This window comes from Scyliorhinus canicula, chromosome 4 (genome assembly GCF_902713615.1).
Source record: "Scyliorhinus canicula chromosome 4, sScyCan1.1, whole genome shotgun sequence".
NCBI classification, from domain to species: Eukaryota; Metazoa; Chordata; class Chondrichthyes; order Carcharhiniformes; family Scyliorhinidae; genus Scyliorhinus; species Scyliorhinus canicula.
In genome coordinates, this window is record NC_052149.1 from 115,970,969 (window position 1) to 115,984,125 (window position 13,157).

Consider the following 13,157-nt stretch of genomic DNA (forward strand, 5'->3'; position numbering starts at 1 on the left):
CGGGGCCAGAGTCTGACAGTAAACTTCTCGTATACCTGTTGCCTTGTGGCGACATGCCTCAAAAGCACCGTGTTAATTTTCACACGTACACTGATGACAACCAGTACTGTCTTACCACCATGTCTCTTGACTCTTGCAATGATGCTGAATTATCAACCTGCTAATCCAACATCTAGTACTTGATGAGCAGAAAACTTCCTGCAATTAAATATTGGGAATATTGAAGCAATTGCTTTTGTTCCCTGCTTTATAATCCCCATTCGTGAGCTACTAACTCCGCCCCTCTCCCTGGGAGCAGTCTGAGATTCAGCCAGTCTATTCACAAGTTTGGTGTCACGTTTGAGCCTGAGATGAGCTTCCAATCTCTTATTTGTGTCGTCACCAAGACCACCTATTTCCAACCGTAACACTCCCCCCGCCATCAGCTCATCTACTGCTGAAACCTTCACTATGCCTTTGTTACTTCTAGACACAAGTGTTCCAATACACCCCTGGCTGGTGTGCCTCATTCTACCTTCTACAAACTTTAGGTCATTTAAAGGTCTGGTGCTTGCATCTCAACTCACAGCAGGTCCCATTCCCCTGTGATCCCTGTGGTCACTGAACTACATAGGCTTCCAGTCAAGTAACTCTTGATGATAACATTCTCACGCTTGTTTCTCTGTAACCTCCTCCAGCCCCACAATCCTCCACGATACCTAAGCTCCTTTAATTCTGGCCTCCTCATCCCCAATTTTAAATTGCTCCGGCATTGGTAACGAGGCCTTCAGTTGCCTATGTCACAAACTCTGGAATTCCCTTCGAACACCTCTCCTCTCTCTCACTTTCCTCCTTTAAGGCAAATCTACCTTTTCAGCCAATATCTTATTAATTACAGTGGCAATCACTGTGTTAAATGACAATTACATTAATTCAATGGCATTGTTCAAAAGGTGATGGTGTTGTGGGTATATTTAGTTTAATTGGTTGTTCGTTTGACTCAAATGCAATATACATGGGGGTATTCCATGCCTGGTGGGCACCACAGGGGTTGTGTCACTTTATCCATCCCGACACTCACATTTTAATTTGATGTTTGTAAGTTTCCTTTTGTTTTTACTTTTTGTTGCAATTTTGTTTCCCCTGTAACATTGTTCATTCGACCGTTTCTCAATTTGTCCCTGTTTCTATTTGGTTAATTCAAAGAGAGTATAAATGGGGTAGGTTGGAACACGGGTGGGGGGGGGGGGGGGGGGGGGGGGGGGGGAGCATTCATTAAAGGTGCTGTCAATTGTTGTTGAAATTGTGTCACCCGAGGCACTGTGCACGGAGACTAGTGCTTTGTTCTCACACTGCAGCCTGAAATGAGGCAACTTCATTTAGAGCAGGGATTAACCATTGTTTGTGGCAGGAAGGGGCTAATTTTCTACTGCTTTCTTCTGAATATATTTATGCAAATCACATTGAGATTTCAGTGCTCCCATGGGCCAGCATGGTGGCACAGTAGTTAGCACTGTTGCTTCACAGTGCCAGGGACCCGGGTTCGTTTTAAAACTCGGGTGACTGTCTGTGTGGAGTTTGCACATTCACCCTGTGCCTGAGTGGGTTTCCTCTGGGTGCTATGTTTTCCTCCTACAGTCCAAAGATGTGGTGGTTAGGTGGACTGGCTACGCTAAATTGCCCCTTAGTGTCCAAAGGGTGGGCCACAATGGGGTGCTCTGTTGGAAGGTCGATGCAGACTCAATGTAGGGATTCTATGAAAAGCTCTCATTATTTTAAGCAAAGCTCTGCATGAATGTATCCTTGTACCTTGCAGTTTAGCTGGTGGATTGCAGGAGAAGATGCATTGCTTTCCATAGGTGGTACCCTCAGGGCAGAAAAAGCTGGCATGGTAAACATGTGACTGGTCAGGAAATCCACAGTTGATGGGGTCGCAGGTCACAGTTCGGTCCCAGTTTCCGTACTTGCAAATAAGGGAAACTGCTCTCTGAAAGACCCAAAGTCAAAACAAATTTTAATTGTTATGTTCAATCACATTTATCCGAAACATCAGTGCAGAATGTTCTGGAATTTTAAAAAAAATCTAAGAATCCAAAATTATGTTTTCAAAAGAGCCTGGAGAGGACTAATAATTCTTGAGCAAGTTATGAGAATAACTGCCCAAACCAATTCTTCCTTTCTTAACTCCTTTCGAATGAGCTGAGCCAATATTTGGTTGCACTCCTGATTAAAAATACAGTTAGTCAAGTATTCAGTGGGAACATTGCAGATTCAATCCTGTCGGGAAAAATAACAAGGGAGTGCAACCAGCTAATTTAGGACAATATAGATTGCACATCTTATCCTGTACACTTGCTCAAGTGGCTTAGGGTGGATTCAAACTGAGGAGCCCATTGATTATTTAATCCTGCTCATCACTGGCTTAATGATACTCCCAATCTGCTGCCCTAAAATACAATTTCTATATTTTATTAATTCATGGGATGAGTGCGTCACTGGCTGTGACAGCATTTGTTGCCCATGCTTAATCTCCCTTGAACTGAGTGGCTTTTCAGGACATTTCAGAGGGTTTTTTTCCTGAAAAATACATCTATTCAAATATTCAACATTTTTACAAAAAATAAACAGAACCCCAACATCACCTCCTCCCCCCCCCCCCCCCCCCCCCCCCGAACTACCTCCCCTCATCCATTGAAGACAACTAGATCCCCAAAGGGTAAGGTGAACCCCTCATCTGTCCCTCTCAGAGCAAATTTCACCTTGTCCAAACACGGGGGGGGGGGGGGGGGGGGGGATTCTGCGCCGGCGGGATGCTCCATTTTGCCGGCAGCCCGGGAGTTTCCCAACGGCATGGGGCTAGCCCACAATAGGAAACCCCATTGACCGGCTGGCATAACGGAGCATCCCGGCGGTGGGGTGAGGCAGAAATGTGGTATGGCGGGGCGGAGCATCCTACCCAGGAACTCCATTAGATCCCCCAGCCACACCAAGGCACAGGGAGGAGATGCTGACCTTCATCCCAACAGGACCCGCTTGCGAGCGATCAATGAGGTGAAGTCTAAGACATCTGTGCTGTGCCCATCTCCAACCACTGCAAAGCTGACACCCCAAATATGGCCCCCAGGGGACCGGCTCCAATTCCACGCGCAAAACCTCAGACTTGGTGCTAAAAAGCAATCCCCAAAATTTCTCCAACTTCAGCAGCACCAGAACATATGATTAACTGGGTCCCTCTGACACCACTTATAGCTACCCTCCATCCCCTCAAACAATTGGCTCATCGTTGCGCCCTGTGGACCACCTTTAATTGAATCAACCTCAGCCTCGAACACGAGGTTGAGGCGTTGACTCTTCACAGAACGTCACACCATAATCCCTCCTGCAACGCCATCTCCAGCTCCTCCTCTCACTTGGTCTTAATCTCTCCATGGACACCTTGGCCGGGATTCCCCCCTGCCCGGCGGGGCGGGAGGTCCCGGCGTAGCGGAGTGGCGCCAATCACTCCGGCGTTGGGCCTCCCCAAAGGTGCGGAATTCTCCGCACCTTTAGGGGCTAGGCCCGCGCCGGAGTGGTTTCCGCCACGCCGACTGGTGCCAATACTGGCACCAACGGCCTTTGGCGCCCACCACCCGGCATCGGGGCTGGCCGAAAAGCCTGCGCCGGTCCACGCATGCGCCGGTGCATCAGCGGCCGCTGACGTCACCACTGGCGCATGCGTGGTAGGGGGGTCTCTTCCGCCTCTACCATGGTGGAGGCCATGGCGGCGGCGGAAGAAAAAGAGTGCCCCCATGGCACAGGCCCGCCGGCCGATCGGTGGGCCCTGATCGCGGGCCAGGCCACCATGAGGGCACCCCCCGGGGTCCGATTAACCCGCGCCCCCTCCCCAGGACCCCGGGGGCCCGCTCACACCGCCAATCCCGTCGGCCCCAGAGGTGCTCCAATTCCCGCCGATGGGAGAGGCCTGTCAGCGGCGGGACTTCGGCCCATCGCGGGCTGGAGAATCGCCGCAGGGGCACGGCAATCAGCGCGGGGGGGGCACGCCAATTGGCGGGGCGTGATTCCCGCTCCTACCGATTCCCGGGTGGCGGAGAATTCCGGCCACGGCGGGGCGGGATTTACGCCAACCCCAGGCGATTCCCCGACCCTGCGGGGGGTCGGAGAATTCCACCCCTTATCTTCCTCAATGATCGAACTGTAAATCTCTGAAATGACCGCATGCTCCAACCCCACCACTGACAGTACCTCCTCCAGCAACGAGGAGGATGGTGCCACCGGAAATTTCAGAAATAAATTTCACGCAAAGTTCCGCACCTGCATATACCTGATGCACTCCTCATCCTGGAGCCCAAACTTCACCTCCAACTCCTCCAAGCTTGCGAAGCACCCCTCCAAAAACAAATCCTTTATCTCCATCACCCCCCTCTCCTCCCATCCCTGGAACCTTGCATCCATCTTCCTTGGCTCAAACATATGGTTCCCTTTTATTGGCATCACTCTCAAGCCTGCCCTCAACTTAAAGTGCAGTCGGAATTGTCTCCAAATCATCAGCGTGGCTACCACCATCGGACTACCCGAGTACTTCCCTGGAGTGAACGGTAGTGGCACTGTTACCAGCGTCCGCAGCCTCGGCCCTTTACAGGAACCGAATTCCATCCAGACCCATAAAGCCTCCCTCTCCCTATTCCAGCCCTGCACCTTCTCCGCATTCACCGCCCAGTAACGGTGTAACAAGTTTGGAAGGGCCAAGCCACTGCCCCCAATTGCCGCCCCATTTGGAGCACCGCTTTCCATATCCTGTCTACCTTCCCTGCCCACACAAATGCCGAGACCAGTCTGTCCACCCCCCGAAAGAATGATTTTGGCAACAAATCTGGCAGACACTGGAACAGGAATAGGAACCCTCGCCGAATGTCCATTTATACTGCCTGCACCCAGCCTGCCAACAACAAGGGGGGTAACTATCTTATTGCAACAAGTCCTCCTTCACCCTCCCCACCAGGCTTGTGAAATTGAGCTTACGAAACCGGTCCCAGTCCCGCGCCACCTGCACCCCCAAATACCTAAAATGAGTTGTCGCCACCCGGAATTGCAACCTTCCCACTACCACCCCTACACCTGGAAAAGACACCACAAAATATTTGCTTTTCCCTAACTTTAACTCATACCCCGAAAACACCTCAGATTTCCTAACAACACCATTATATCCCTCACCGACGAGCTCGGGTCCGAGATGTTCAACATCAGATCGCCCACGGACAGAGACACCCCATGCTCCAGCCCCCTCACTACCCCTTCCTTAAGTCCAAACCCCTCAGCATAATAGTCAAGCGCTCAACCGCCAGCATGAACAGAAGGGGGGATATGGGACCCCCTCTGCCTCATTCCCCGGAATAGTGGAAAGTACCCCGAATTCATATCGTTTGTCCGTACGCATGCTGTCATATCATTGTATAACAATTTCACCCATGCTACAAACTTAGGCCCCATCCCAAATTTCTCCAACACCGCAAACAGATATCTGCACTCCGCATAACTCCGTCAAACGCCTTCTCCACATCCAAGGCCACCACGACATCCAGCTCCCTTCCATCTGCCACATTCAGAAGCCGCCGGACATTTAATGACAGCTGCCCTTAACAAACTCCATCTAATCCTCCCCAGCACCTTTGGAAGGCACTCCTCCAACCTCAGTACCAGCACCTTCACCAATATTTTTGCATCCATGTTCAGTAGAGAAATGGGCCTGTGCAACTCACACTCAACCGGATCCTTCTCCTTTTTAAGTAATAGCAAAATGGATGCCTCCCTATCGTCTCCCGCAATACTCCCCTAACCATCAAACATTTCTACCATCAGCAGTGCCAGCTTGTCCTTGAATTATTTATAAAATTCAACCAGGAACCCATCCGGCCGCGGCGCCTTACCCGACTGCATCTTCCCTATCGCTGCCTGCACTTCTTCCACCCCCATTGCTTCCTCTAATCCCACCTTCTCCTCCTCTCCCATGATCGGACACTCCAGTCGGTCCAGACATTCCCTCATCTCCGACTCATCCTCCAGCAGCTCTGACTTATACAAGTCCCGATAAGAATGGAATTCCTTCTATGGAATTCCTTGCCCAGTGAAGTAGTAGAAGCTCCTTCATTGAATGTTTTTAAGATAAAGATAGATAGTTATTTGAAGAATAAAGGGATTAAGGGTTATGGTGTTCGGGCCGGAAAGTGGAGCTGAGTCCACAAAAGATCAGCCATGATCTCATTGAATGGTGGAGCAGGCTCGAGGGGCCAGATGGCTTACTCCTGCTCCTAGTTCTTATGTTCTTATGTAAGAGTCTTCAAATGCCTTATTCACAGGTCCCGAAGCCACTATCAACCCACCTGTCCCATCGCTAACTGTCCGATCTCCCTCGCTGCCACCTGCCGATTAAGCTGGCTTGCCAGAAATCGACTGGCCTTCTCACCATACTCATAGATGACTGTCCCTCACTCGCCTCAGCTGCCGGATTGCTCTCCCCATGGATAGAAGATCAAACTTCACCTGCAACTCCTTCCTCTTCACCAAAGGTCCTGGCTCCGTGTACTCTCCATATCTCCCGTCTACCTCCAAAATCGCCTCTATCAACCGCTGCCACTCCTTCCCTGCGTCCATATCCGTTTTCGTCTTAAATGAAATGACCTCACCCCTCTCTACTGCCTTCAACACCTCCCAGACCACCGTGGGAGAGATGTCCCCATTCTGGTTAAGCCCCAAATAATCCTCATTCACCTTCCCCATTTTAGTTGAAACTTTGGATCTGCCATCAAACTCACATCTAGCTTCCACGCCGGTCTCTGGGCTGGACCCTTCTCAACCTGGTGTGGAGCATGGTCCGATATCGCGGTGCCTCAGACCTTCTCGCAGAAGAATTTCCCACAACTTCTCGCATAAGAATTTTCCCCATAACCTGGATTTAAAGAGCCTAAAAACGACAACTCTGGCAGGAGCCACCAAACATGTGATCTCCATCGATATGCTGCAACCAGAGGTCCTTTCAGAGCCAAACAACCCCCCCCCCCCCCCCCCATCATTGCTCTGGATCTGGAGTTACATGCAGGCCAGATCAGGCAAGGACACAGGTTTCCTTCCCGAAAGGGAGGACATTAGTGAACCAGATGGGTTCAACAATTGACAATGGTTTCACGGTCAACTTTTAATTCCAGATATTTATTGAATTCAAATTTCACCACCTGCCATTGTGGGATTCGTATCTGGGTCCCTCGGGCATTACCTGTGTTTCTGCATTGCTAATCCAGTGACAATACCACCAAGCCACTTGCTCCCTTTCTTTCTTTATTAAGAGAGAGATTTCCAAAATGGAAATTTGGGTCGGTCAATTGCAGAGTCTCTGGCTTGTAATACCGGTCTATTCTCATTGCAAAGAATCACCATGTACCATTGGTAGCATCCTCCAATTTCCCTCTCACCTGTTGTGCATCAAACAATGGTGTTGTGATGTCTGAATCAATATATCACAGGAAGGCAATCAGAGATAAACAATGCAGGAATATGAGTAGGCCATTTGGCCCTTGATCCTAATCCACCATCTTTGCACATTCTCCCAGTGTCTGCATGGATTTCCTCTGAGTGCTTCGGTTTCCTCCCACAGTCCAAAGTTTAGGTGCAGTTTAGGTGTATTGGCCATTGTGGTTACGGGGATAGGTTAGTGGAGTGGACCTAGGTACAGTGCTCTTTCGGAGAGTCAGTGCAGACTTTATGGGCTGAATGGCCTCCTTCTGCACTGCAGGGATTCTATGGCCGATCTATATCTTAATCCTATTGAGTCTCCTTGGTTCCAAAGCCCTAATACCTTTGTTGAACAAAAACATATCAATCTCAATTTTGATTTCTTCCACTGACCTGCTCTCAACAACTTTTTGGGATGAGGTTTTCAGATAAACTGTATCCTTCGTGGAAGGCCCAAGCTCTAATTTTAGAGTTATGTCCCCTTGTTCTGGCTCTCTTATCAGAGAAATGGTTCCCTCTACCATCTCAATCGCTTTAACCACCTTAAATAACTCAACTGCATCACTCTTTAGTCTTCTATATTCAAGGAATGCGGGTTCATTCTCTGTAAATTGTGTTTATAATTTAATCCTATTACCCTGGAGTTGTTCTGTTGAATTTGCCAATATATCAATTGATAGAGAATTGTAATGATACAGAGGAGCCTGAGAGTGCATGTCCACAGATTCTTAAAGTGGTGCCCTGCTTAGTTAGCTGAGAAAACATTCAAATAACTTTATATACTTGCCATGAAGGGAATGCATTGGGGATTCGTCAGACTAATTGCTGGGTCTGTCCCGTGAAGAGAAATTGAGGAAACTGGGCCTGTATTCTTTGGAGTTTAGAACAATGAGAGATTATATCATTGATACTTGCGGGCTTGACACGGTAGATGCAGAAAGGGTGTACCCCCGGTTGGGGTGTGTAGAACCAGGGACACAGTCTCAGAATTCGGGACAAGCCATTTAGGATGGAAAGGAGGTGAAAATTTCTTCACTCAGAAGGTGGCGAACGTTTGGAATTCTCTACCCCAGAGGGCTGTGGAAGCTCAGTCATTGAACATGTTCAAAACAGAGAATGATGGATTTCTAGATACTAATGGCATCAAGGGATTTTTAAAAAAATAATCTTTATTGTCACAAGTAGGCTTACATTAACACTGCAATGAAGTTACTGTGAAAAGCCCCGAGTCGCCACATTCCGGCGCCTGTTTGGGTACACGCAGGGCGAATTCAGAATGTCAAATGACCTAACAGCATGTCTTTTGGGACTTATGGGTGGAAAACGGAGCACCCGGAGGAAACCACGCAGACACAGGTAGAAGGTGCAGACACCCCACAGACAGTCACCCAAGCCGGGAATCGAACCTGGAGCCCAGGCATGGTGAAACAACAGTGCTAACCACTGTACTACCATGCCGCCCTTAATGGGGATAGTGTGGGAAAATTGCATTGAAGTAGATAATCAACCATGATCTAATTGAATGGTGGAACAGGCTTGAGGGGCTGAATGGCCTACTCCTGCTCCTATGCACCAGTGTCACAGAATTGAAGAGCAGAGGGGCTGTGCCAGAACACAAACACATTTGCTTCCAAGACAGTGTATCAACAGCCTTTCTTCCCAAGGACAATCCCACAATGGAACAAGCTGACGAAGAAAATAATCACAGCCCCATCATTGGAAATCCGCAAGACCTATCTTTAGATTATTTCCATTTAAAAGGTTTTCATTATCAGAATGACCACATCAGCAGGTCATGCCTGGTTTAGCTAGTACTACCCATATAAATGTTGGTGGAATATGGATATTAGTCTGTGGTGCCGACACAGACTACAGCAGAAGAAATAAAACTGCGTAAAACATAAATTAGGCCACAGATAGAGTACAATGCACAATATTACAGGGAAGAATGTGATCACACCAGACAGAGTAAATTTACAAGAATGTTGCCAGGAATGAAGAAGTTTAGCTATGTGGCAAGATTGGATACGTTGGAGTTAAGGTAGATTAAGTTGAGGTGTATAAAATTATGAGGGGCCTAGAGTAGCCAGTTTCCCTTTGGTCAATAGCCAAGGGCTATGGATTCCAAGTCAGTGACAGAAGAGCAAGAAGGGAATTGAGGAGAAATATTTTAACTCAGAATGTAGTGGGAGTCTGGAACTCACAATCTGTAAGAGTGGTAGAGGAAGATACCTTCATTGCATATTAAAAAGCACCAGGACATACACTTGAAATACATTGGCCTGCATGGCTAGATCATAGAATAGAATCAACAGTGCAGAAGGAGGCCATTTGGTCAATTGAGCCTGCACCAGCCTTGGAAAGAGCACCCTACTTAAGTCCATGGCTCCATCCTATCCCCGTAACCCAGTAACCCCACCTAACCTTTTGGACACTAAGGGGCAATTTATCATGGCCAATCCACCCAACCTGCACATCTTTGGACTGTGGGTGGAAACCGAAGCACCCGGAGGAAACCCATGCAGACACGGAAAGTGCAAACTCCACACAGTCACCCGAGGCCAAAAATGAACCTGTGATCCAGGAGCTGTGAGGCAGCAGTGCTAACCACAGCTATGAACCAAGGGCTGGAAAGCAGGATCACATTGGATAGCTCGGTTTCAATCACCCGTTGGGCTCTATGGTCTCCTACTAGGCTACAGGGACTTAAGATTCTATCCTTCCTGAGGTGCAGTGTACAAACTTGTCACAGTAGTCTAAATGGGCTTGAACCAGATGTTTTTATAACTGGGACACATCTCCCACACCGTTTTGTACCCACCCGCATTGTGATGAAGGCTCATACATCTTATCAATGTATCAAATTATTTTTGCAGTTGTCCAATAACGTTTACTTGTGTAAAATTCCAATAGGCACCAGCTGTTCCTATCAACTCTAAACTGCCAATGGGCTACAGATCTCCTATCCACTCTAAAGTTCCTATAGGCTACAGTTCTTCCTATCTAATCTCATTGTGTAGGAACAAAACTTTCACTTCCATTGTATGGAATTCCACTGGACCCGATACTTATTCCCATTGAATCATATTGTACAGAATTCCCAAAACAATATTAAATATCTCACTATGGGGCAGCACGGTGGCTCAGTGGATAGCACTGCTGCCTCATGGTGCCAAGGTCCCTGGTTCGATCCCGGCTCTGGGTCACTGTCCGTGTGGAGTTTGCACATTCTCCCCGTGTTTGCGTGGGTTTCGCCCCCACAACCCAAAGATGTGCAGGTTAGGTGGATTGGCCACGCAATTTAGCGTCCCTTAATTGGAAAAAAATGAATTGGGCACTCTAAATTAAAAAAAATAAATAAATAAATATCCCACTATGGCTACGTTAAACTTTTCATTCAGTAAGAATAATGCGTTGTCAAATTCTAAACACATTGGAAAAAAAAATCTTTTTTTCTTCTTTTGATGGATTTGAGAACACGTTTTTCAACCTCCAGCTCATAGGAAGACTGATCCAAACTAAATTTCTTGGCAAATGACACGTACATTTATCATGATTCAGCGCATTCACTTCAAACTATTAGTTGCTCATTGCCATTTCTGGCATTTCAGCCTTTATGAGATTGATAACTTCAAAACACAAAGGAATTGTTTTCCCCATTGTGGATCCCAGATACAGAGCCAATACTTGAAATGAAAAGAAGAATGAAAACCAGATTATAGGGCTTGTCTAAAAGCTAGTGGACCATATCAGGGAAAGAGGTCTGAAATAAAATGAAGACTGTCACAGTTCTGAGGTCTTAGGAAAGAGTTAGTCAAAGGAGAAGATTACACAATCTTCTTCAATTTACCTGCAGCTTGGATCAATGTATTTATTTTTTAACCTAATTTTCCTTTATTACACACTTTATCGGTCCACGTGCCATAGAATCATACAGAAAGGTGCAGAAGGAAGCCTTTTGGCTCATCAAGTCTGCACTGACCCTTGGAAAGAGCACCCTACCTAGGCCCACGCCCCGACCCTATCCCCATAACCAAGTAACCCACCCAAACTCCTGGACACCAAGGGGTAATTTAGCATGGCCACTCCACCTAACCTGCACTTCTTTGGACTGTGGGAGGAAACCAGAGCACCCAGAGGAAACTCACGCAGACATGGGGAGAAAGTTAAAACTCCACACAGACAAAGACCCGAGGCCGGAATTACACCAGGATCCCTGGTGCTGTGAGGCAGCAGTGCTAACCACTGTGCCACCCAACCTGTCTTCTGCCATCACTTGTATTAGTTCCATTTTTATATCAATTCTTCCCGAGGTTGATTGAGGAATATTCCCTGAACTTTGCCCATTGGACAGAGTGCATAATTGTTTAGATAGCAATTCTATTTCAAGTTTAGAAGAATTGCGAAATTATCAATGATATGCTAAATACTGGATATATATGGTTTGTGCTTTTCAGCATCTTTTCTACAGCTATTCAAAGAACTTTTTAATGATCCCAGTCAGATTGATCAGACTTATCAGGCATCGGTTTTCACCAAGGTTAAAGGCCACATTGTTCAAGAACAATGGTCGTGCCACTAGCTTTGCAGGTCAGTTAATGGGTAGTGAAAGATGTCCATAACAACTTTCACATTGGTCCAGCAGGCGACTAGCCTGTCAATGAGCATCAGGTGTCTCCATTCATTCAGACAACCACAGCTCAAGAAATAGTAGCAAATAGTGGCATTAGCTTTCAGCAGTGGAACTTGAAGCTCAACTGCAGTACAATCATTCTGCGTATTTAAGACTACAAGAAGCAGACAAGCTACCAGTATTAAGAAATTGCCTTTCATGTTGCTTTTACCATATTTATTAGATGTTTCTCCATGAAGGTTACATATCAAGATTTCAGAGCTTCACTTGCGGACACCATCTCAGGATAGATTAGGAAATCTGTCTAGTCCTCCCATTTAAGGAGGCTAAAACAGCATTCAGTACTTCGATCCAGCAGCATGTAATTGTAGCATCCAGCAAAGTTGGAGACATGCCAGATGGAACCATCCCAAAATAAGATCATAGGAACCAGGTGCCAGATTGTCCAGGGGTTAGTGTACCCTGCCAACATATTCCTCCCCAAATGCAAACCCAGCTGGCATTTTCCAGTGTTTGAAGAAAGATCAAAGAAAGAGTTTATTTAAGTACAATGGAGTTTTGTAAACCAATGTGCCAGACTATTGAGCTCTGTTCAATACGACCCGCTATCTGATAGTCTACCCAAAGCAATGGGGATAGAAGCAAATAGATCCAAAGAAATCACACTTGCCCCATCACAGAAATAGATGGTTTTCTGACACAATGAGAACTTTCTTGCAAAGAATGAAGTCCTCAGAAAATCCAGTGGCATATCAGAGACTAGTAAAGTCATCTGAAAGCTTAAGGTGTCATATTGCTGTGCACAGTAATGAAGCTTGACAGTGTATAGATCAACTCATTGGCCGGGATTTCCACTCCCCCGCCCCTCCCCCCCACCACCACATTCCACCATGGCAGGTTTTCCACTGACGGAGGCGACTCATCATTGGCCACCAGCAGGATCTTCCAGTCCTGCTAATTTCAATGGCCATTTGCGTTGCTTGCCTGTCCCGCCACCAGGGAACAGGGGGGTGCCTTCAGCAGAACCAGGAGTTCCCTCTGG

General features: G+C 47.3%; 1 protein-coding gene across 1 annotated transcript in view; it reads right to left on the reverse strand.

Annotated features, from left to right (window-relative positions):
* LOC119964909 (pappalysin-2-like) overlaps positions 1-13,157 on the reverse strand; it is a 569,527-nt gene that overhangs the window by 214,941 nt on the left and 341,429 nt on the right. Inside the window, exon 15 of the mRNA XM_038795012.1 lies at positions 1,789-1,966. Within this exon, the coding sequence (XP_038650940.1) occupies positions 1,789-1,966 (178 nt within the window). The remainder of the gene's footprint in view (positions 1-1,788; positions 1,967-13,157) is intronic.